General features: G+C 44.2%; 2 protein-coding genes across 4 annotated transcripts; one reads left to right on the top strand and one right to left on the bottom strand.

The window, feature by feature from the left end:
- Window positions 1-8,547: 8,547 nt before the first annotated feature.
- LOC114689710 (pseudouridine-5'-phosphatase) lies at window positions 8,548-15,378 on the bottom strand. Of its 2 annotated transcripts, XM_037203771.1 has the most exons (3): window positions 15,242-15,326; window positions 11,682-11,801; window positions 8,548-10,771 (listed from the first exon to the last, which is right to left on the bottom strand). In XM_037203771.1, the coding sequence occupies exon 3, from the start codon at window positions 10,752-10,754 to the stop codon at window positions 10,065-10,067; it is 690 nt and encodes a 229-aa protein (XP_037059666.1). In that variant the 5' UTR covers window positions 10,755-10,771; window positions 11,682-11,801; window positions 15,242-15,326; the 3' UTR covers window positions 8,548-10,064. The 2 variants fall into 2 exon arrangements, with proteins under 2 accessions (XP_037059666.1, XP_028719946.1); XM_028864113.2 differs by lacking the exon at window positions 11,682-11,801 and having other exon boundaries at window positions 15,242-15,378.
- A 126-nt stretch (window positions 15,379-15,504) lies between these two features.
- On the top strand, window positions 15,505-22,644 carry Ggct (gamma-glutamylcyclotransferase). 2 transcript variants are annotated; one of them, XM_028864114.2, is made up of 4 exons: window positions 15,509-15,746; window positions 19,679-19,824; window positions 21,286-21,421; window positions 22,273-22,644. In XM_028864114.2, exons 1-4 carry the CDS (start codon window positions 15,606-15,608, stop codon window positions 22,420-22,422), a joined length of 573 nt encoding a protein of 190 aa, XP_028719947.1. In that variant the 5' UTR covers window positions 15,509-15,605; the 3' UTR covers window positions 22,423-22,644. The 2 variants fall into 2 exon arrangements, with proteins under 2 accessions (XP_028719948.1, XP_028719947.1); XM_028864115.2 differs by lacking the exon at window positions 21,286-21,421 and having other exon boundaries at window positions 15,505-15,746.
- Window positions 22,645-25,640: the final 2,996 nt, after the last annotated feature.

Raw genomic sequence — 25,640 nt, 5'->3', positions numbered from 1 at the left:
CACAAACAAGGAACTTCCCTTAAGCATTCAGAAGGGTGGATACGGGCAGGGAATCTGAATAGGGAGGACATCTGATCGAGGTCAGCAAGCAAGGCCGCAGCCACTCCCAGTCGGGGGCCAGGGCCCATGGTGCCCACAGTTAATGTTTGAAGTTATCAAACAATGTAATTGGTCTCATTGTGGTCGACTGAATTTAAAGTGTTGCAAATAGCATGAACATATAGCTAAGAAACAGGTATTGACTTTGTGTTCTGAGAGGAGTTGACCATGCCGTAACAGTCATCAATCTTGGTATGTCTGTCTCGGTTGGACAGTATTATCCTAGCTTGTTTTATATTCCTGTGATAAATATTATGACCAATAACAATTTAGGAAGAAAGGATTTATTTGGCTTACGTGTTCCAGTCCCAGTTGGTCACTGAGGGAAGTCAGTCAGGAGAGGAACTCAAGGTAGGAACCTGAAGTCAGGACCTGACACAGGAGCTGTCAGGGAACATTGCTTGCTGGCTTGCTCCATATTGTTTGCTCAGTTTGTTTTTTACATAGCCCAGGACTAAAGTAGTCTGGCCCCTCCCACATCCGTCATAAATCAAGAAAATACCCATACACTTGCCCACAGCCCAATCTGATTGCAGCAATTCTCAGCTGAGGCTCTCTCTTCCAAGATGACCCTTGCATGTGTCAAGTTGACAAAAAGCTAACCAGCACAAATGCTATGGGAAATGACATACACGATGCTGAATGGTTCTTTCAGAACCTTCTGGAAGTGACCGTGAAGGTTGGCAGCAGGATCCAGAACAGATATAGTTCCTAAAGCAGCCTGGAAAACTTTGGCTCTTGTATTCACAGCAACTGCAGCCTCTCCAGATGAAGTCTCACTATTCCGTAGATCAAGGCTGACAGGATCCAGCCTGATTACCCGATTGGCATGTTTAGTGGCACAACAACTTGGGAATGTGTTCACTGTGTGGGTTTCTCTTAGAGCAATCTGTTCAGTTATCACCCTTCTTTTATCTGCCTGACATTAGATCTGTAGATAGAGACACAAAATTTTATAAAATAGTGTTATTGTAAATGTAATACATGTATTTTAAGTTTTTATCTACTTATTGTCTGGAGATAGAACTTAGTACGTTGTGCAAATACTCTACTACTGAGCTGTATCCCTTTCTTCATTGTGTGTTGTTGTGGGATATTTTGTTCACATTCTGACACTCCTGAGACTGTCCAATAAAGTTATACCTTGAATCAGGGGGTGGAGCCAGTGGCTAGCTGACCAGAATTGACCATAGAGAAGCCAGCAATTTGGATAGAGCTCTCTTGGTTTTGGGATGAAGGAAGAGAAGTGTTTCTTGCAGTTCGTGTCTCTGGCCAAAAAGTAAGGTCAGCTAGTTACTATTCAGGCTCTCTGAGCTAGCAGGTTTTCACCCCAGCCTTTGACTTCTGAATCTTATTGATAAATAGAACGATAGAGACTTAATTTAAACCTATATATTGTGACCCTGGCAGAGCCAGGGCTGTGAGACAGAAAGCTCCACCAGGCTGCAGTCTGAGTGCCTGTTGGGGCACTAACTTAGGGGCCATGAGGTGGCAGACAATAATTAAAATATCAGTAGATATATGTGCAGCCACTAAGCCAATAGAAAAGCCTCAGTGTGTGTGTGTGTGTGTGTGTGTGTGTGTGTGTGTGTGTAAAATAAAAGTAGGCAGCCGGGCAGTGGTAGTGAACGCCTTTAATACCAGCACTCGGGAGGCAGAACCAGGCAGATCTCTGTGAGTTCGAGGCCAGCCTGGTCTATAGAGCAAGATCCAGGGCAGGCACCAAAACTACACAGAGAAATCCTGTCTTGAAAAAACAAACAAACAAAAGTAGGCAAAAAAAAATCCTCAAAAGTACCCATAATACAAAGAAAAAGGATAAAAACAATCAAATGCCTAGTTGGACCTAGTGATACAAGCCCTTCATCTCAGCTACTTGGGACGCTGAGACATTAGGATCACAACCTCAAAGGTTGCCTGAACTACAGAGTCAGTTTAAGGCCTGGGTAACATATTAAGACCCTGCCTCAAAATAAAAGGTGAAAAAAGTGGGCTTGGACACAGCTTAGCAATGAGTGCTTGCCCAGCATCTACCAAGCCCTGCATTCAACTTCTAGTACTGACAGGAAAATGCTCTTGTTCAGCTAGCTCTCCTGCTTCTCACCTTCCAACCTCTCCGATTCTATTTACCTTCCTACAGGTAAGTACAGCTAACAGCCTGAGCCCTGCCTTCCCAAAGTACATGGTTATGGAGACACCTGAGGATCTGCTTACTAAGTACAGATCAGAACTGTCAGAATCACTCTTTTTTTTTTTTTTTTTTTTTTTTTTTTTTTTTTTTTTTTTTTTGCTTACAAACTGTATGGCCGTGGCAGGCTTCTTGCTAACTGTTCTTTTATCTTAAATTAATCCATTTCTATAAATCTATACCTTGCCACGTGGCTGGTGGCTTACCGGCGTCTTCACATGCTGCTGATAATGGCGGCAGCTGGCAGTGTCTCCCTGCCTCAGCCTTCTGCTTCCCACAATTCTCCTCTCTCCTTGTCCCACCTACTTCCTGCCTGGCCACTGGCCAATCAGTGTTTTATTTATTGACCAATCAGAGCAATTTGACATACAGACCGTCCCACAGCACTTCCCCTTTCTTTTTTTTAAAAGGAAGGTTTTAACTTTTACACATCTCCAAAGTCAGCTTGGTATATTTGGGAATTTGGGCGTAGCTTCTCTTACTACTTCCTGCTGGAGGGGGGCGCTGTATCTTAATGGGGACACAAAGAAAATTTTAGAATCATGGAGTACTCCGTGAGACCGTATCGTCTGAGCCAGTTGCCTTGAAACGATTCTGGATGTTGGATCATCTGGGCCATGGTGTCATCGGAGACCTTGCAGGTGGTCTTGGCTGGTCAAACCTGATGTATCTTAATCTGGAACAAATCCATAGCCTCTGGCTTTCTGTAGAAACAAAAGCAGAGCCTCTTTTCCAAAGCAACATATCCTTATAGCCAAATTTTGAAGTCAAGGTACCTTTAAAATATACATTTTGGCATAACTCAACAGCTTTTGCAATCAAATATTTTTCTTCAGTTATGAATATCAAAGAGAACATAATCCAGATTCTCTGTGTGGTAGCCATCTTTATGTGGCTTATGTTTTATATTTCCTTGAGCCTATTGCTTTAAACTGCAGCCTTTTAAGCCTGAAATGGCACTGTGGCTGCTGGCTCCGCCCACTTCAGCTTCCCAACATGGCGGTGGTACGTTTTCCGCCAGCTCTTGGAGCCATCGTGGGTCTGTGCTTTTATCCAAGCAGCGTGTAGCCCAGAAACCTCTTTTTTTGTTTTGTACTAGCAAAGGCTAAATCCACCACGCAGCTTAATGTGCCACTTGCAGAGGCCTCATTCCCGCCATACTGCAGACTGAGCTCACACGCTAGGAACCCGCCAGTAGCTCAAACCGGCAGGCTGCCGCTCATTTGAGAGAGACAATTAGGAAGCTGTTTTTAGCTCCGTTTTAGAATCTTTTCTCAGGTTTTAGGTAGAAACTTTTGCCAACACGTTGGGCGCCATTTGTAGCTAGAGTTTTCCTGCCTTGCCCACAGTCAGGACAAATCTTTATCACCCGCCAGTCCCACAGCCGCTCAGACCCAACCAAGTAAACACAGAGACTTATATTGCTTACAAACTGTATGGCCATGGCAGGCTTCTTGCTAACTGTTCTTTTATCTTAAATTAATCCATTTCTATAAATCTATACCTTGCCACGTGGCTGGTGGCTTACCGGCGTCTTCACATGCTGCTGATCATGGCGGCAGCTGGCAGTGTCCAGAATCACTCTTAAAACAATACTGTAGATTGCTTATCAAACATCCTGACAAACTTCAGCCTGCTAGAATTTTAACTATGAAATCTCATTGATATGTGTGTGAGAGCGGTGGGGGTGTGGTGGGGGAGTGTGCACTTGATGGCATCTGTGTGGTGAAGGTTAAAAGACAATTTTCAGGTCCTTTTCTGTCACTGTGGGTTCTGGTTATTAAACTTAGGTCACCAGGCTTATTCAGGAAACTCTTTTACACATAAAATGATCTTGCCTCCCCCTACTATAATTTCAATAATATTCCTCCCCCAACCCCATGTCAAGACATCACCTATACTCTGATTCACTTCCTGCCATGTGCAAAACCACAAGCTAGAAGTTGTAATAACAGTACCACTGTGTTTGATAAAGTTTGCTTAGAAGTATTAGTATGAAGCTTTAAATCTTAGCTAAGAACTTAAGGACAATTGTTTCTCCATAAGTCCAGGGAAATTGGAAAGGTCAGAGAGAAAATGGATTTGGAAGCCAGAACCAGGTCTCAGAGCTTTTTGACTCTGGGTCAATTAATCAGCAACTATTTAGTATTCATCTATGCTGTGGTAAGGGCTGAAGACACCTAAGGTGTGGTCCCTGACTCCAAAGAGTTTACCATCTACTGGGAAATCAGCTGGGCAGACAGAATAGAATCAGATAATAATGGGCTTGCACAAGAGCCCACATTTGGTAAAGCAATAAACCAAAGATGCTTCCACAGGTCTTTACAGAAAGGTGGGATATGATAAAGTCAATGTTGAGTAACATGTCTTCTCTGCTTCAGCCCATCTTATAACTGCTACTCAGGCTCAGGCTTGCCTGACCTTGGCTGCTGCCATCTCCCCAGCCTATCCTCTCACAGGCCATCTTGAACACAGCACCAAGAATGATGTTCCAAAGGCATACAAGGGACACTGTCTGTTTGCAAAGAAGCAATGACTCTCCTGTGATCCCAGAAGAGTCTTCTTAGTTTTTAGTGCAAAATGTAAGGTCCTCCCATAAAGCATGCTAATACCCTTCCAGGCCTGCCTCTCTTTCCCTAGTAGGTATCGTGTGCTTTGTAGAAGTGGAACCACTCACCATTCTCCACACCCACTTTCATATTCCCTCCCATGATTCCTAACCCACCCCCATCCTGGGCCCTTTTCCGTCCTGTCCTGCAGGGAAGTTGCTGCTGGCTGATGGGGAGAGGCAGGAGGACCTAGGGAACGGCAGAGTGGGACACTAGCTGGTCATGGTGGGTCAGAGAGCGCTCATTCTGGCTTTTAGGCAGCAAATGGAATTCCCTCTCAACTCTTCTTACTCCATATCCTTGTGGTCCATGCTTATTTCACACTGTGTAACCTGGGACATTAACAGAATTGCTGACAATTTTTCTATTCTCCACATCATTAATATATGTTTACACTGATTTTTGTATGTGGAGTGGGGAGGCATCAGGGATGTGTCCCTGTGTGGGAGGGTGCTTTTGTGTGTGTGTGTGTGTGTGTGTGTGTGCATATGGAGGCCAGAAGTCATTTATGGGTGTCTTTCTCCAGGAGCTGTACACCTTGTTTTCTGAGACACAGTCACTGGAACCAGGGGCTTGCTGGCTGGTCAGCCAGCCCCAGGGATCCATCTGTCTCTGCTTCCCCAGTGCTGAGATTTATACGTGCATGCCTCCTTGCCTGGATTTTTTTTTTAACATGAGTGCTGGGTATTAAAAACCCAGGTTCTCATGTTTGAGCACAAGCATTCTACCAACTGAGTGATCTCCCAGACCAGACACTTAGTGCTTTTGAAAGATTTTATTTGTGTGTATGTGTGTCTCTCTGTGTGTGTCTGTATGTGTATTTCTGTGTGAGCATATGCTCCATGCAATTGAGTTCCCAAGAAGGTCAGAAGAGGGTGTCAGATCTCTGGGAGCTGAAGCTACAGGCAGTTATGAGCCATCCTACACCAATGCTGGGAACTGAAAATTCCTCTGGAAGAGCAGCAAGTGCCTTTTAACTGCTGAGCTCATTCATTCTCCAGCCATCTTATTTTTATTGTTATTCGAGATTGGGCTTTGCTGTGTAGCCCAGGTTGTCCTTGAACTCATAATCCTTTTGCTTCAATCTCTGATTGGTGCTGAGATTACAGGTGCGTGACATGTCTAATTATTTGAAATAATGCAGGCCCACCCACCAGTGCATTTTACTGTGGGAGGTAGAGGTCTTTAAGGCACACCCTAAATTACTGATGTGAGATTAAATGTATTGCTTTCCCAAACCACATACATTCAGGAAGAACTAGTTGGTGTGGTTGCCCACACCTGTAATCCCAGCATCTGGGAAGCTGAGGCAGGAGGAATGCAAATTCAAGACTAGCCTGGGCTACACAGCAAGTTTGAGGCTGAATTATATAGCAAGACTCTGTCTCAAGGAATAATATATTTATGCCCCATATTTCATGAACAGTGTTGCTTGAGGGTTAGACTCTTTGAACTAGAGAGAGGAACCTGCTTGGTTTCAATGACCATTGGGCAGCACTGGAATATGCTCATGTCTTCTGTATCTCCCTTCTCTGATTTGGTTGCCATCTACTTTCTGATTCTTTGCTGCATGTTCATCTTTATCTCTTCATCCACATGTCTCCTCCACCAACTCAAAGTTGAGGCTGAGTCACTTAGACTCCAGTTCAAATGACTGGAGGAAAACCAGATCCCTTTGGTCACCAATCATCACTTCCTTCCCCAGAAGAAAAATCAAGAATGACTTCAGTGAGAGTGGACCCAGCATGGCCTCCTGGCAAGTCACCCAGCAGGTCCGGTCTGCTTAACCATGTGAAAGCATTCCACATCAGCCCTTTTGCTCTGTACCCTCACTCCCTGTACCCCAGTCCAAGGTACCATCTCAAGCTGACAAAACTTGGGCCATAGGTGCAGGTTGATGGTAGAGCACTTTCCTAGCTCTGAATTCAATCCTCTGCACCACAAAAACAAAGTTCTGTACATTTCACAGTAGCTTCTCTGTCTCTGAACTACTGAATCCCCCATCAGTATTCAGAATCACTCAGATGAACTAGAACTCAGGTCACATCCTGACCTAAAACACTCCACTTGTTTTTGTTTGTTTTTAAAGACAGGGTCTCGGGGCTGGAGAGATGGCTCGATGGTTAAAAGCACTTACTGCTTTTGCAGAGGACCCCAATTGAGGTCCCGATACCTTTGTAGGGTGCTCACAACCACCTGCAACTTTAGCTCCAGGGCATCTGATGCCTTCTTTTGGCCTCCAAAGGCATGCATATTCATGTGTACATGGACACACACACACACACACACACACACACACAAATTAAAATTAAAATTAAGTCTCCTAGATTAAGGCCAGCCTGGACTACAGAGAGTTCCAGGACTACAGAGAAGAACCCTGTTTCTAAAACAAAACCAAAAACTGATCATAGTAACAGTATGCAAAGTGAAAGAGCAAGCTGGCCTGTTAAAGTAAATCAGTAAAATTCAATTTCCACTTATTTAAATGGAAATAGCGGAAAGAGTCTTCTCTATAGTTTGTCTTTATTAGTAAAGAAACTTACATAATCATTTAGGAATTTTGCATATTCAGTCCTCAGTCAGCGGATCTCTGCTGCATAGGAGGTGTGAAGCACTCCAGGGGAAGGGGAGCTGTCTTGGGGAAGGGTTGATAGTGAAGTTGGCCCTCACTCATTCACCTCTTCTGTCTTGGGACTTGGTCATTTGCCTGTGCTTGGCTAAAGGTATTCTAAGCAGCAGGTAGCTCTCCGGAGGCAGGAAAGGAAAGGAGGCCAGCAGTTAAATTACAAACCAGCCTCCTAAACATCGAGGCCAAAGAGCAGCAAGACTCCAGCCACACCTGCTAAGGTTGGCATTGCCCGCAAGTGAGCCAAGGTCAGCAGCTAACCAATAAATTAAAGGTGGACAGAGTGGGGCTTCAGTGTGTGACTCCTGCAACCGGGCAAGCAGCGGGTGACACCCTTGGGTTGGTCCGGAGGGTCATGTCCAGAGTGTGTGGGTGCTCCACTGGCTTGGCCACAATGTCTACAGAATTAAACTATCTCAACAGAAACGACCTCAGTCTGTCTGGTTTCCGCCATAAGTCCTATGAAAAGGCCCTACACAGACAGTGCATCCATTTTATCCTCCCTTGGGACCCTCCCACTCAGGAGTTCTCTCAGATTTTCTTAATAATCTGCCTTTGCTTTGCGCTCTTCTCTGTCCCTGATTTTATTCCTCACTGAACTGAGACAAAGAACTCCAGAGCGACTGTCTCGGGTTGGCTTTTGCACCTTAGGCCCATCTGGGCCGACAGAGGCCCTGTCTCTCAAATTTACATATAATTAACTGATTCTCACAAAATGGAAACATGATTTTTAAAAGACTTCTACAAAGAATCGGATCAGAGCTCTTACTAAAGTTTAAGTACAAGTGAAGAAAAAGGTCATTTTCCAGGCTTCTAGTACAAGCTCCTGTAGCACACCTCTGGTGTACGGCATTTAGTGATGACTTTGTAAGGATGACAAGGACAGTTAAACATGGAACTTTTTCATGCTCTGCAATTACCTGCAGTGTGACTCTCCATTCTCTACTATATGTATTTAACCTTGACACTGGCCGATGGGTAAATATCACGATTTATATGAAAGTGAAAATAGTTCACTCACTTACTTTATGATGGTTGGAGGATATTTTATTTAAAGGCAAAATCATGACTCCTATTAAAATATTACACAACCCAATCATTGCTTGTGAGGGCGCTTGCGGGACATCAGAACTGTTTGGAAGAGGAATGAACAGCAGACTAGATGTGTAATCAGGAATGTTGAAATAAACTTGCTACATCGAGCAAAATCAAATTCCATTTTTTTCCCTTAGGGTAGAAAACACTCCAACATGGATAAGGGAGTAGGTAAAAGATATGCAGACGAATCCAGAGTTAGAGGGATCTCCTAGAGATGAGCTTCGTCAGGCATGGAGTCCTGCTGAGAAAAGGCTGAAGGAAGACCCTACTCAAACAGGATGCAAGAACAAAGAGTGTTTATTACCATATTAGCATACGTGGGGCCGTTCATCTGTACAAAATGGCGATGACCACAAGAGGCACGTTCAGGGTCCTTTAAGCATAGCCAGGGGAATTTCAGGGAAGGTGAGGTCATCTCAAACATAAATGGTTAAGCAAGCAGCAGTTACAGTAGTATACTTTTAACTGGCTGAGGTTTTTCTCTTTGGACATACTTGGGTAAGTTTCAAGGGGGTTGCAGGAACTGTCCTTGAGACACTGAGAGGCTGACCCAGATCTTGTTCGTGCTCTCTCCCTCGTCCCTGCTGTCAGCGGCCTTTTGATTAATAGCCCTTTGTTTAGAAAACGGAAACTTAGACCCAGCTTGTGAAACGGAGGACGTTTAGACTTCTCAGTCCAAGGCCAGGGAGGTGTCTGCGATGATAGTGAGGCTGGAGTGAAAGGATATTTCTTGATGCTCATCCATCACGAGGCTAATCTGCCATTAAGGTCAGAAGAGGGAGAGAGGAGACTCACTTATCAGTTGGTATTGCAACATTAATGTCCACCCTGAAGGCAGTGGAGTGGTCTATCATACACATGACCTATTACATACACACACAATCTATACATCCATATGTACATCTATAATGGCATATACATATATGTGTATGGAGTTTACATTTCCCAAATGCCATTATTCACAAAGATTACAAGGAAACAAACATAAATATGATTTTACTCTGGAACATTATACATTTACATATATACTTATATATATTGGCACATGTGTAGTCACACAATGCTGTGGTGTGTGTGTGTGTGTGTGTGTGCGCGCGTGTGCATATGTTCATTTTCTTCATAGACCACATCACTTTATTACATGACTGTACTCAAGCTGTGTTCTGGGCCATCTGTTTGCTGTCTACTGACCCGACCACAATCCAGAGAGATGGCCAAGCCCACACAGACGGGGATGGCCATGTTCACAGGCTACACTGTATAAGCAGGCTTAATCTGATGCTATGCATTGCCTTCCCCTTTCTCCTCAATGGCATGGACCCTGAATGTGGTGCCCCCAGGATGCCATGTGTCCCCCAGGAACTATGTGGCCCCCCAAGGGTGCCATGTGCCCCCCCCTCCCAGGACGCCACAAGGCTCATGGCAGCACCATGGCTGCCACCTGTCACTCATAGGCAGGCAGACCAAACAGCTCAGGCTGGAAGTCCTCCAGGGAACTCAGCACCACTGTGGCCTTTCTTGTTAAGTCTCGATTCAGGTTTTCATCGGGAACCATGACAACCTGCATCCCAGCTGCCAGAGCTGCCTCCACTCCATTGGGAGCATCTTCAAAGACGAGGCACATGTCTGGGGCAGGAGCAGGATTGAACCTCCGTGCACAGGAGAGGAATATGTCCGGGGATGGCTTCCCGCTGTGGACCTCGGGATCATCTCCTAGCACGATGTGGTTGAACATCCCGAAGAACTCCTTGTGCCTGCTGGTCTTCATTTTGAAGGTCACGGAGCCTGAGCTGGTGGCCAGGGCGAAGGGGATGCTGTGCTTTCGGAGGTGCCGGATCAGTCTCTCAGCACCTGGCATGAGGGCAGCGGTGGGGAAAAGGTCTGCCAGCTTTGCCTGGCTCTCCTCCACCAGCTCCTCCTTGGACATGGGCAGCTGCAGGACGTCGATGATGATCTGCGCAGCTTCTGGAGCCTTCTTCCCCATCACCAGGGACTTGACTTCCCAGCTGTATGTCTTCTTGTAGCGACCACACAGCTCCTGAAACACCACCGAGTACAGCCTCTCCGTGTCCAGAAGTAGTCCGTCCATGTCAAAGATGAGGTGAGTGACCTGCCGCGGTGGGGACATCGCCATGCTGCCTCCTTCTCGACCTGGGTGGATGGAGGGGTTCATTTATTTTTAAGTGTATATTTTGTGGTTATTGTATAATGTATTTTATCATGTGCTAATAAATTGACAAGTGACAGTATCCATACAATGTGACATAATGCTATTTATTATGTTTTTAATGTACAGTCACATAAGTTAATATATAGAGAATTGTATTTGTGCATGCTCAAAAAATTTATGACACAATCAAAAAAAACTGAAAGACAACTGGATTAAAAGATGGCATTTGGAAGACATCTGGCCTTGCTATCACCATCATTAAGTGACTGAAAGCTAACATTATTGTTTCATAATACCTTTTATTGTAACACGGGGTGTATCTGAAAGTGGTTATTATTATTATATTTAGAGCACCCTATTATATTATCTATTATATCTATATAATAGATATAACTATTCTGTCTGGAGTGTTGCAGGGTGGGCAGTCTGGGCAGCAGCACCCAGGAGTGGTGGAATCTGCTTCAGTCATTGCTAACTACAGCCGGCATGTCTGCACCCATGACAGGATAAAAGTACCTTCTGTACAGAGGTTTTTGCAGAGATAAGTGACTTACTTAGTAAACAAAAGAATTTGGGCCATGGCCTCACAGTTAACAAGGGTTAGGGAGTGTTAACTAGTATTGACTTGGGTTTGGTTGAAATTGACAAAACAAATACAAAACCCTGAAGTAACCTTGCTACTTACTGCCCCTTGCTGGCCAATATTGCTTTGCACACCACATTCTCCATGGGATAGCTAAATAAATAATTGGAATAAACAAGACTTTCAGAGTTTAAGGAAACACTGGTGCTTCACTTTAGAATTCTTTTCACAAAAACCAGTGTGGAGAATAATTAACAGCCATGAAATTATGCCATCTGAAAGATGTATAGGAAGAGAAAAGAAATAACCTTTAATAATTGAATTGCTGGATCTGCTGGGACTGGATTGTAATCCCAGTATTCAGGTTGGAGAGTTCAAGGTCAGTCTAGACTGCTGCTGAAAGGTCGGCCTTCAGCAGGTCAGAGACACTATAAGAAGAGACAGTGCAGGTGAACTACTGGACAGACGCACAGACACACGGGGACTTTCCTGAGGGCCAAAGCTTAACTGTTCATGTTCTTTTTCTCTTTCTGTTGCTCCTACTCTGTTCTCTCTCTTCTACCCTGTTGTTTTCCTTCTTTTCCCAGATGTTCTCTTTCTATCTCTTTCTTGATGTTTTCCTTCTATGTATCTTTATTCTTTCCCTTACAGCTTATATACCCCAGCAAAATCTTTAACGCAATATAAAAATTACAATGTGGTTACATTCCATTTTTCAAATGAATGATTATAATGAATGCAAGTAAGAAACAGCATGTTTCTCATTTCACTTACATGATTAAACATTTTACATATTACAGGTGAAAAACACATTATTCCCAAGGGCCCACATACATTCTTGTCTAAGCAACTTGTTATAGATTAACAAAGTGTAGGCAAGCAAGGTTCTCCGCTAGTTCATTTACTGGCAGGCTACATTTTGCAGTTACAAAGAAAGGATCAATCACTTTATTATTTATCTCAAAAAGTAATCTTATAAAAAAAACAAAAGAATTACAAATCTAAACTTTTATATATAAAAAATAGTCATTTCTACTTTAAGTCCTCAGAGTGCACATCCACTCATTAACAATTTTTTATTAAATCACACCAGGAAGCCAAGGGCAAAAATGGGAAAAAGAAATTAATCAATGTCTTTGATCACCAACCCATCTTTAGCAAGAATAGCATGTCAACTAGTAATGACTGGGCTGCCTTTGTTCTTGTCCCCTGGTCAGCTATTAAAAGTGTGCCTTTCCAAACTTTAAATTGTTCCCCATCAAAGCCAAAACCAAAAACACCATAACCTAACTTTACTAAAAGGCTACATGTCTAAACTCTTTCTAAGGTGGTGGTTGAATCTTTAATCTGCTCCAGCAGCAATGCTTGGAAAAAGTCAATCACTATTATTGTAAATACCAGTGACACTGCCCAGTGAGCGGCTAGAAACCCCCTGAGAGTTTTCATACAACTCATAGATTATGAGGGATGTGGTGACCGAGAGGACAGTGAGCAGAGCTACGTTAAATAACAGCATGAGGTCCTCAGGACTCTGCCTCCATGGCTCACCCAGCAAGCTTATGCTGACCACTGAGCCATATTCCATGAGTTCCAAAGCTGGTTGTTGTTCCTCTCACATGGTCCCCAACACTAGACAATATAGCAAAACTGTCTCAAACAACAACAACAAACAAAACCCAAACCCACATCTTATGTAGTTACAAGCACATCTTTAAAACAGAGCCTTACACTGCAGTACTCTGAAGCTCAGACCTGAAGAACGTAGGGTAATTTAGAGAATGTGAGCTGATAAGCAACTCACTCTCTGAGATGACCAAGTAGGTTTCCAGTTCTGCCTTGGCAGCTGAGGTGAGAAAACAGCAATCTTCTACTTGCAGATTATACAACAATGGCATTGTCTGTTGAGGCACACTGATACTAAGTGCTTTCCTGGTATCTTTTCTGTTTCTCCCCCTCTTAAGATGAATATGTTCAAATATAAAGAAAAGAACAGTATAATGAATGATATATACATATTCCCATTAGCATTTAGCTCTTTGTGTTTTTATTTTTCTGAATTGCTTTAAAATATAGATAACAAATGTGTCAGCCTAAATGTCTGTCTGCATGTAAAAAATAAACTCATTTTCCTGCATAAGCACAGAACCATTATCCATTTAATAACAACTGTCTAGTATCATCTGATGCTGCAATCCAAATTCAAGTGCAGTTGTCCCTGAAATATATTTCTATTTGAGTCACTAAATCAGAATCAAGCAAAGACAAGCCATCACACTTACATCATGCCTCAAGTTTCTCTTAAGCTGGAACAGCCCTCCTTCAGTCTTGTCTCTCTAAAAACATTTTGTATTACATTTATGCATTTACTGATTTTGTATGTGGATGTGGGTACAAGTGGAGGTCAGAGGAAACCTGTAGGAGTTGGATCTTTCCTACCATGTGGGAACTGGAGCTCTAACTCAAATCTGTAGGCTCAGTAGCAAGTACCTTCACCTGCTGATCCATCTAGCGGGCCCAGCCTTACCTTTTATGTATTTATTTATTTTTGGTTTTTCGAGACAGGATTTCTCCATGTAGTTTTGGTGTCTGTCCTGGATCTCACTCTGTAGACCAGGCTGGTCTCAAACTCACAGAGATCCGCCTGGCTCTGCCTCCTGAGTGCTGGGATTAAAGGTGTGTGCCACTACCACCCAGCTTACCTTTTATTTTTAATCACAATAATTTAAGAGATAGGTTCTAGGTGTTCCTGATTGTTTCCATTTTTCTTCCATGTAAATGGTTTCTGAAACATGATGATACAAAAGGCTTATGCTGAAGTTAAAGACTTTTGTAAATTGCAATTCACAGATGCTGGAGTTTTGGGTTGCTTAATATCAGAAGACCATGTCAGGCTAGTTTTCGTTATTGGTGACCAGATTGACTTGCTATCAGGTGAGAGAGTTTAGATTTCTCGAGTGGTCCTGGTCCCCCTCCCCCATGACTAGCAATGATCCCTGGGAGAATAGCTGATACTCTATCCCTTTGGCCTTCCCAACAAGCAGTTTCATTGACGCTCCTGACAAGATTTGTTTCATCAGAGACTGAACGATGATGTTCTACCCCCTTTCCTGCATTTAGCTGGTATACGTTTTACAAAGAACCACTTCTCCATCAGCTAATGCTATTTGGTTTTCCAAAAATATAGTACTAGAAAGGCAGAAAAAACACTATTTTCTTAAATAAACACCTTTTAAGAGTAAAGGTGATGAAATGTTCACCACTGATAGTGTGGCAATATGGCTTTCTTTTCTGTTTTAATTTGGCTTTCTTCCTGAGGGGAATAACGTATTATTAATGTTAACGACCATTTTAGTTTCCAGATGTTTTGGTGCTCAAATCGTTCTCATTTTTGTCTAGTGGGGAGTCTTTCGGGAAGGACCTTGCTTGTCCTGGGATTCTCCCTTTCTGAAGCCTGATCTTCTCAGAGGTAGTGTTCATTCCCAGCTTTGACCTGGATTCAATCATATCTCCAGGAATCGTGGCACCTGTCCGTGTGGAGCTGTATTTAGATTAATATCTAAGGGCCAAAGGCAGTCATTTTTCTAGGCCTTCAGTTTGCACGCCTATCTTCATTTCAAGATTTATAACAGAGGTTTTGTGTGATTCTTTTTTTAGAAAGACGAAACAGCGAGCAAAGATGAACAGAGTCAAGTGTCTAATAGACGCCATGTAGGGATCTGAACCTGGGGAAGGGCCCCAGGCATCCAGAGTGGCAACTTCAGGGAGTGAAGGATCCTTAGCCGGTAATCCCCGCTGCAGGGAGGCTGAGGCAGGAGGACTGCCGCGGGTTCCAGGCTAGGCCGGGCAGCAGTGTGAGGCCTTGTCTTACCTGCACCGTGCGTGAAGCCTACCGAGCGAACTACCCAGGGTCTGCCAGGCGGGGAGAAGGCGGAAGCGTGTAGCCGCTCTCCGGCTGCCGATCTGGTCATCCAATTAGCGTAGCCTCCGGCAAGGGGCCGGACATCCGAGGTGTGTATCCAATGGGGAGGCGGCTCCCGTGGGAGGGAGGCGGTGCAGACGGGCCAATCACAGTAGTCGGCTCACGCCGGCCAGCCGGCAGCCAATCCGCAGCGCGCTCTCTCCGCAGCTCCGCCCACTGCTCTGCCCTCGCCCGTGGGTGGCGGCGCGCTGCTCCTGCTGCAGCGCTGGTCCCGCTCATCAGTGCTTGGCACCGAAGACGTGGACGAGCAGATATGGCGAGCTCCGGTTATGAGGACCATGCGGGCCAGGAGGGGGAGACGTTCCTATATTTCGCCTACGGCAGCAACCTGCTGACCGAGAGGATCCACCTGCGAAACCCCTCCGCCGTGTTCTGCTGCGTGGCGCGCCTGCAGGTCAGTGCCGTTGTGCCCGCTACCGGGATAGCGGGCCAGGTGCGACCCCTGCCGGGAACCTTTGGCTACCATCGGCGTTCGTAGCCCTCCGCTGGCTATCCTTTCCCACCGACTTCGAGCATCCTATGGTACGCCTTCTATGGGTGCCTCTTAGTCGAGGATTAGCTGCTTTCCACCCTCTGCATACCTTGTCACAGGACTTGTTCCACAGACCTGTGAAAGTCTGTGTATCTGTCTTTTCCTCCGGATCTGAGTGAGTGGTCCTGGTCTTGAGACCTGGATCAGGACCTGGAGTCGTGTCTTCCATAGAGACAGACGGCAGTGTTCCCCCAGGAGGGTATCCCTATCCGATAAACTTTAACTAACTCTGGTGAACTGTTGCTCTTGACCACAGTTCATTTGCTTATTTAATACGTACTCTTCTGGCACACAGTGCTGGGGTTACAAAGATGACTGAGCAGCTTCGCTACTTGGAGGACCAACCAGTGTACAATCCGATTGTGTGTAGTGTCTTTGACAACTTGAGCCAAACACACATAGTCTTTGATAACCTTGTCAGAGTTCTTGGCTTCAGTCAACAGAAACCGGCTGGTTTAAGAAAGGGAATGGGAGGGAGGGTGTTGGAAGGCTGTTAGAGAGCTCATGGGATCACCCGAAAGACTGGAGTACAGAGCTTAGTAAATAGGCAGTCCTGGTGTGTGTGTGTGTGTGTGTGTGTGTGTGTGTACAACCAACATCACAGGAGAGAACCAGCCCAGCCCGGGGATGCACCTTTCCTGAACTAGTAAATACGATGTGGAGCTGGCTCCTGCCTTCTGTGCCACAGCGCTGCAGTTTCTGAAGCCCAGAATGGAGTCTCTGAAGCCCAGAATGGAGTCCCTGATAATTTAAACACTAGCTCTAATTGAGAGCCTTTCTGGGTGCCCTGATTGGCTAAGTCTCACCATGTATCCAACCAACTTCTAGCCTTTGAAGTTTTAAAACTGGGAGTCATACTCTGTACTCTATCTGAAACACATAAGAGTGTAGGAAGAGAGTTCAAATGCTTAGTCAGAGCACAGAAAAGAAATATTGCATAAATAATAAATTATAGCTGTGGTTAGCCTTAAAAGAGGACATGCAAGGTACAACAGAATATATGACCAGAGGATCTGACCAAGATGCTCAGGGATATGTGAGCTCCTGGATGGAACTTTTAAGCTAAGACTTAGAGTGGTGAAGGGCAAAAAAACCCCAAAAGAATACTTACTAAAAGGGCCTGAGAAAAGAGGAAGTGGTTGTTCCAGTCGAAGTGGCTGGAGTCTATAAGGGAGATGTGGCACGAGGGTTGGAGAGATTAAAAAAGTATTGCATCTTCATGTGACCACAGAGACCTCTGGACAGTCTCCTGCAGGCCCTGAGGATCAAAGCGAATGATGGGATTTATGTATTTGAAAGCTCATTCTGGTTACTATGAAAAATGGAGCAAGGGTGGAATATTGGAAGCCTTGTTAAGACTTTGCCACATTCTTATCAAAGATAATGCCACCATGATCTAACAGGGTGGTGTCAGAAAAAGGCAGATGGCTCTGAGAAATACAGAGATAACATCATTAAACCTTGATGATTGTGTGTGAAGAGAAGCAATATAAATATGACTCAAGTTTTTGCACAACCAGGTAGATGATTGGTATTAATGTTAACAGAGGAGAATCAGGTTTGGGAGGTAAAAATTGTTAACAAACTTGGAACGTAATCAAGTTTAAGCTGCTTCCTAGACAGCCACACAAACAGAAAAATATTAGTGAACATTTGTTAGGCATTACTGTGGGCTGGGCCCTGCTCCAAGTGCTTTTGAGTCTCAGAATAGAGATGTGGGCTGATTTTAAAGGTGGCCAAAGCATTCGATGGTATTAGAAGCTGCTAGAGGTGGTGAGGCTGTCTGTGCTCTTTGCTAAATTCAAAACGGGCCTAAGCTGAACCCCAAGAAACCCTGACGTTTCAAGATGGAGAGTAGGGGGAAGTTGCCAAAGAGGTGAGAAGATCAGGTCAAACTCAGGTCAGAAGAAAGGGCTGATCTGGAGAGGTGGCTGCTTGTGTCACACACAAGCAGTGAGCCATGGAACCAGACAGGGAATGAAATTGCCTATAGGCAGAGTTTTCCTGTCCTGACCACCTGCTCCCAAATAACTGTCACAAAAGTGTAGATGTAACCAACCGTCTTATTAAATAAGAAACACAGAACCAATGCAAAGAAGAAAGCCAAGAGGTCAGAGCTAAGAGCTAAAACCTTACCCTTCCTCCTGCAGTGGTCCGACCTCTCCGAATCAGAGCTACTTCCTGTGTTAAAATCTTTATATAGAGTTTCTGTTCTGCCTTCTCATTGATTGTAAACCCAACCACATGACCGCCTCGTCACAGCCTGTCTGTATAGACCTCCAGGTTTTCTATGGTTGGTATTGAGATTAAAGGCATGTGTATCCAATACTGGTTGTATCCCTGAACACACAGAGACTTACCTAGCTCTGCCTACCAAGTGCTGGGATTACAAGCATATGCCACCACTGCCCTGCTTTCCTATGGCTTGTTAATAGCTCTGACCCCCGGGCAACTTTATTTATTAACATACAAATAACATTTTAATACAAATAAAATATCACCATACAGAGGCTTAATGTTACTTATAAGTGCTCAGTCGATAGCTCAGGCTTGTTACTAGCTAATTCTTACACTTAAATTAACCCATGTTTCTTATCTGTCTTCGCCGTGTGGCTCATGGCTTGTTACCTCATTTTCTATATGTCCTGCTTCCTCGGCGTCTCCCTCTGACTCCGCCTTCTTCATCCCAGCATCCTCAGTTTGATTGTCCCACCTAGCTTCATCCTGCCTCGCTGTAGGCCAATCAGCTTCTTTATTACCCAATGAGAGTGATACATATTCACAGTGTACAGAAGGATTATTCCACAGCAATTGCCTGCTGCATTTAGCAATAGGCTGCCAGTCTCTGGGGTGGATTGTATCTTTGGTCAGATCTGTTGATTCTGGAATACCCAGTATGCTGCTTGAAGGTCCTGGTTACTTGCACCAGCGTTTCCCATGAGTTATCAAACAAGGTTTTTGAGAAAACATAGGTGACAGGGATAATATAAACCAGAAAGGACTACAGCACTGTCATTTAGTCCATCCTGTGTGCTGTGTAGAGTTGGAAGGACATCTTCTTAGGCCACACAGGGCAAATGCCCTCACTCCCTGGCTGCCCATCAATGATAGTAAGAAGCTAAATTAGATGTCTGTTGTTTGTTAGTTATAAGATCTTAGGGAAGTGACTTAATCCTTCTACGCTGTAATTTTTCTGCTGTAAATTGAGTAAAACACTGGTTCATGTAAAGTAATAGCTAGTGCATGTAGCACATAATAAATATTCAGGAAGTATTAGCTGCTCTTAAGTTACTGGAAATAAATTGATACAGTTCCTGAAGATTAATGCTCATATACCCTAAGCCAGCTCGCTTAGAGTAAACACAGTGACTTGCAGGTAAGTTACTCTAGAGACATAAAAGCATATTATAACCCCTATGTAACCATCACCCAGAATGTCTGAGTGAAAATACACGTGCACTTAAGTAGACTGAGAAGTCATTTGCAAAAATGAAAGCTGAAGCTATTGTATGGTATATTGGGTTTCCTTCAGTTTTTTTTTTTTCCTTTAAATGTTTATATGCCTATATGCTCAGAACTAGCTTCATTTTTAAAGGAAAATAAGAAAGAATCTATATTCCTTGAGGTTTGGGTCTTGGTCTGTTTCTCTATTTTCCACAATTTTGTACACACAGAAACAAAGGTTATTGAATGTTTTGCTTGCATGGAAGTCAAGGCAAATCATTTGTATTTTGAGGAGGGAAATTCATGCTAACACAGGTATTGATCATATATCACTCTGATTTTCTTTGCAGGACTTTAAGCTCGACTTTGGCAATTTCCAAGGCAAAACAAGTGAGAGGTGGCATGGAGGTATAGCTACCATTTTTCAAAGTCCTGGCGATGAAGTGTGGGGAGTAGTATGGAAAATGAACAAAAGCAATTTAAGTTCTCTGGATGAGTAGGTGGCTTCTAATTATAAGTTAAAATAATACTTAAAGCGGGTTATATGGATGTGCATTTGTGGATACACTATAGATACATTCTTTATACTTCAGAGGCAGGACAGTAGTTAGAAACTGCAAGTTTACTAATAAATATAGAAAGGTCACACTTACTGATTGTGGATTGGGCGATGTTTGTAATCTCTTAGGCAAAAAGATGGAAGCCCTTATTTTTTAGTTCTGTTTGTCTTTTATTTAAAATTTTCACCGGGCGGTGGTGGTGCACACCTTTAATCCCAGCACTCAGAAGGCAGAGCCAAGCAGATCTCTGTGAGTTCGAGGCCAACCTGGTCTACAGAGTGTGATCCAGGACAGGCACCAAAACTACACAGAGAAACCCTGTCTTGAAAACAAACAAACAAATCTTTCATATTGCAAAAAATCATGAAGTTTTATTATAATCATTACGTACTTATATTGACTTTGAAAGTGAGTTGGTGCTGTTTTTTTTTTTTTTAATTCTTTGAGATTACAGTTGAATAAGTAATAATAATTGACTAACACAGTAGAACTAAAATTCTCAGAGTTGTGTGGCAGAGTACTTGATACAATGCAAACTGTCAGGGAAGAGCTGGCCTTGGAAAAAACATAGTGTCCAGCACACTGTACTTGGCCCCGGCTAGAGTAAGCAGTCTCTACCCACTTTCTCTCCGGTATTCATTTGCTTGCTGTCAGATTACTGTTTTGGGGCCCAGAGGTAAAAATAAGCACATTGAAGCATGTTTTCAGACAGTGAAAAATGCAGAGATCTGCTAGACGAGCACCAAATGCACTTGTTCCTCTGTGTTCACCGGGCATTGCTTCAACCTCCAGGCATCTACAGTTGTTACTATCAGAATCTACAGATGTTAAGTCCCTTTTGTAAATTGACGTGATGCTTGCATGTGACCTACCCTTACCCGCCTGTATTGCGGTAGCATCTCTGGGTTCCATCACTGCTTAATACGATATCAGTGTATTTTACCGTAACGGCTTTCCTTCTAAGGGAATAATGACCAGGAAAAAAATCTGTATGTATTCAGTTAAGAACCAAGTTTTAAAAATATTTTCAGACCAAAGTTGGGTGAATCTATGGATCCAGAAGCCAACTGTAACATTAAAATGCTAAGCATGTTGCATATGGTGGCACACAGGAACAAGGCTGGGCTCACTTTTAATCTCAGCACTCAGGAAACAGAAGCAGGTGAATCTTTGTGTGTTTGAAATCAGCCTGGTCTACAGAGTGAGTTCCAGGCCAGACAGGACCACATAGTGTTAAAAAGAAAAAAATGCTAAGCGTACATTTGACCTGGGGAACTGAGTGAGCAAGCATGCCTGCGTAGGTATATCATTAACCTTACACTTCACCTTGAGTAGAACATCTTATAAACCAATCCTCTGTGTCCCCTGTGGCTAAAATGTGCTTCCTTTGGTTTCAGGCAAGAAGGAGTTAAAAGTGGAGTGTATGTTGTAATCGAAATTAAAGTTTCCACTCAGGAAGGGGAAGAAATAACCTGTCGGAGTTACCTGATGACGAACTATGAGAGCGCTCCTCCATCACCTCAGTATAAGAAGGTAAGCTCCGTGGACGGTGCTGAATCTTTTTAATCTCACTGGGCTAAATTAGAGAGCATTTCCTCTTTAGAAAGCTTTTAAGAATTTAAAATTCCACATGAACATTTTCATCAAAATGTTTTAAATAAGGAAAGTGTGTTTTAATAGATATATGATATCTATCATATATGTATAGTACTCTATACATACACTTTCATAAAATTTTTTTCTTCAACGAACAGTATCTCATAGAACAGATTCATTTTTCCATGGAGGGGGAATGTATTTTCCGCTGCTGGCGTATTTTCTTCCCTAAATGGGAAGGTCACTAGGCCTTTTAGAGTCAGGGAATCCACCCTCCAAGGCATGAGACACAGGTGGGGTGAGACCGGATGCCCCTTGGAGGTAACACAGGTGCTGAGCCTCTGGCATGGTGTCCAGAGATCAGCCTGGTAGGGACTTGGGGGTCCTCTGAACAGTCATCCCTTGCCCCCGCCCCTCCATGTCTCATCTAAGCAGTAGACAGTGGTGCTGACCGATGCTGCTTAAAAGCTTGGCCTTTTTTTTTTTTTTTAAGAACGTAATTTTTCTTAAAGCATCGTGTAAATTTTATACCATAACAATGCATTTTGTCTTAATAGTAAAACGTTTGGAGTCATGCTGTTGAGTAGAACTGAGGCTCTGACAGGGCTTCCAAGTGCTTTGAGAGCCCTCCTGCAGTCACACTCAGAATGAGGAGCAGCTGGCCATGCCTGGGGGGTTTTAGAATGTTCCAGTTCTTTAGTCAGCTACAGCCAGGATCGTGGACCTTCGACAGTACAGACAAAGCATGCTGCTAACTGAAAGGCCTTCCTTGTTTGAACCATTTCCAGGTTATCTGCATGGGCGCGAAAGAAAACGGTTTGCCACCGGAGTATCAAGAGAAGTTAAAAGCAATAGAACCAAATGACTATAAAGGAAAGATCTCAGACGAAATGGAAGAAATCATCAAAAAGGGGGAGTCAAAGCTGTATAGCTTGTAACAGGATCTGAGGATATTTCTGTGTGCTACAATGAAGTGTTTTTAGTCTTGGCGAGCAGGAATCTGGGACCTTCCTGTTTTTAACCTACTGATTTTCAACAGTGCTTTGAAGGACTTCTCACTTAGGTGATTCCGTATTTTCAACTGTAAAAAAAAGAACAGGAATGGGGGTAGGAATTAGACAATTAAAAGGGTGCAGGAGTCCCTGGAGTGTGTAAGTGGCGATGGCTGTGGGTTCTCCTGCGGACACGTTTCGATCCCGAGTCACATGGAAGCATGCCAGTGTGCTCTGTGGCACAGGGTAGGTCTGCTTTCTGCTCGTTTTTGATGAGCTTGTCAGAGTGAGCAAACTATAGAGTTGGAGATAGGATTTTGAGAAGTAGATGGACGATACACTGTCCTTTGAAGTGAGTGCGTTTGTGGCTATAAGGGGTTCCCAGCAAGTGCTCCACCTCACTCTGCTCAGCTCAGACTGCACAGAGCAGCCTCGGCCTCATAGAGTCGGCCTTAAGTGGTGGTGTGGGTTTAGAGCCATGCTGGCCTTGAACCTGTGTCCCTCTTGCCTCCGCTTCTCCTGTAGTTGGGATTACAGTCCTCTGCCGCTGAGCCTAGCTGAGCCTCACCGCTGTCCGGCTGCGAGACTTGAGCTTCTTTGGTGCTCTGTACCTTAGTTGCCTCATCTGTACGAGTAGGGATAATCGAAACGCCTGTATCTTAAGCTTATTTTGGAAGTTTCATGAGTAAACGAGGCAAGCCTAGGACAGGCCTGGCACTCAGTATTAGCAATCACCATCAAGTTTGGGGGGTTTGTTTTTTGAGACATAAGCTCACTATGTAGTCCAGGATGGCCTTGCATTCAGGGTTGTCTTGCCTTTCAGCTTTCCTAGATCTAGAGTTACGGGTGTGTGTGATCCTGTGTGGCAGGGGATTCGGATTTTTTCTTTTTTCAAACCAGTGCTTTGGGCCCTTTAACAAACAACACAACTCTTGAAAAACTAAGAAAGAAAGTACAATTAGGCCCTAGATTGCAGAAAAATAAGAGAAATCTTCAAAGTGTGCCAGCCCTTTTCCCAGGGTGCGGGGAGGGGGGAAAGAGGTGAATTGTGAGCTGACAGAGCAAACACTGGGAAGAAATGGCCCCGATGTCCTGGAATTAGACAGGTAGCTGTGGAGCATTCCTGTAGAGTAGGATAAGAAACCAGAACTCTTAGGAAGGGCTAACCTGGCTCCCCCTTGCTAGCCCGTTGTTCCCACGAGAGAAAGCAGAGACGATAGAAAGTTAGAGCTGGGGAATAGCTTGGTTGGTTAAGTGCTTACCACACAACATGCGGACCCAAGTTCAGTTCCTAGAACCCCAGTCCAAAAAAAAAAAAAAGCTAGGCTTGCAACCCTGGTGCTGCCAAAGCAGAGACGGGTAGGTCTCTAGGGCTCACTGGCCGGCCGGCCTTCTGGGAGAGTCCCCAGGCTGCTGAGAGACCGTCTCAAGAGCAAGGTGGGTGGCCCCCAAGGAGTGACAGCCAAGGTTGGCCTCTGTGCACACCTTCCTCCACACGAACACACACACAGAGCTGAAGAATGCAGAGCTGTTTGTAAGACAACTTTACCAGGCGTGGGTCCGTGTGCTTATAGTCCTAGCTCTCATACAGTCCTGGGCTGAGGTGGGATGATTGCTTGAATACAGTCCGGTCAGTATAGTAAAGCTTCATCTCAAAACGACACACAGAAAACCCACACCAATTTAAAATCGGTGTGCTTTTCTCTATTTCTCCAGTTAAGTACAACTCAAATCTCTATGTATGATTTATGTGACAAACTGGGGCAAGACTGAAAAGAGAGATGGCAAAGACTTCAGTAGGACCTCAAGACCCAGGGCCCCAAGGTGCTAAATTCTCTGAGTTTTCTTCTGACTCATACAACTCAGGCTTATAACTCAGGAAGGTAGTACCCCAAAAGTACCAAAGAAGATATGCTTGAACACACACTGCCTGCTCTAGTGATAGTACCAGGAAAGGGACAGCCTGGCTATATAAAACATTTAGAGCTCAAACACACCAGTCAGGCCATAGAGAAACACTGTAGACTCCAGTTTCCACCATGCCGACAGAGGCCCAGAGGAGAGCCTGAATTTTCACATACCCCAAGCATAATAAGACAGATACCATATAACCCCTTTCTCACCACCAATGTAGTGTCTTAAAGATTGGGAAGGACCTCCTGGCAGCAACACCTCCCCTCAGTGAGTCATCAGAACCATGGGGACTTAAACTCCCATCCATCACTGGTGGTTCCTCTTGCCCTCCTGTTGCTGGAGAGCTTCTCTCCAGGTCCCACCAAGCCCCACAGTCCCACAACCCACGTATAAAATAATCACTCAGACGCTTACATTACTTATACACTGTATGGCCATGGCAGGCTTCTTGCTAACTGTTCTTACATCTTAAATTAACCATTTCTATAAATCTATACCTTGCCACGTGGCTTGTGGCTTACTGGCATCTTTACATGTTGCTTGTCCTGGAGGTGGCTGGCAGTGTCTTCCCTTCCTTCTTCCTGTTCCCCCAATTCTCCTGTCTCCTTGTGCAACCTATACTTCCTGCCTGGTCACTGGCCAATCAGTGTTTTATTTATATAGAGTGATATCCACAGCACCCTCCCTCCATGCTAGAATGATTGCAGAGTGAACCAGCTGGAACAGGACTTCAATAGACCAGAGCCTCATAAATGTCCAGTATACTCAGATTTCAATTGATGATCACATGCCAAGAGCCAGGAAAATCCCAGGCTATATGATAAATGATAACTATAGGTGCCAGGGTGAGGTAATGTGTGTTAAAAAAAAACAGCCGTTGGTGAGCTAGTTCAGTTGGTTAGTGTACAGTGCTCACAAGGGCAGGGTCATGAGTTTGACTCTGCCACAAGCTGGGGATAATATAGACCACTACACTTGTGACCATTTCCAATGACCAATGCAAAATGTACATCACCAAGCCAAAGTGCCTTATTCATCAGAATGCCTTCATTTAACCACAGTGACTGAGTAAACAGCCACCATTGAAATGTCACAGCGAGCAACAAGGTCATGCTGGAAGCCAGTAAAAACAGCCTCAGTAGAGCAGAGGATAGAAAGACCCAAATGGTGATGCTAGTACTTAAAAATATAGCTGAAATCTACAAAATCAGTGAGTGGGCTCACTAGCAGAATGATGGGGACAAAGGAAG

This window comes from Peromyscus leucopus, chromosome 3 (genome assembly GCF_004664715.2).
Source record: "Peromyscus leucopus breed LL Stock chromosome 3, UCI_PerLeu_2.1, whole genome shotgun sequence".
NCBI lineage: Eukaryota > Metazoa > Chordata > Mammalia > Rodentia > Cricetidae > Peromyscus > Peromyscus leucopus.
This window is presented reverse-complemented; position numbering and strand designations above follow the sequence as displayed.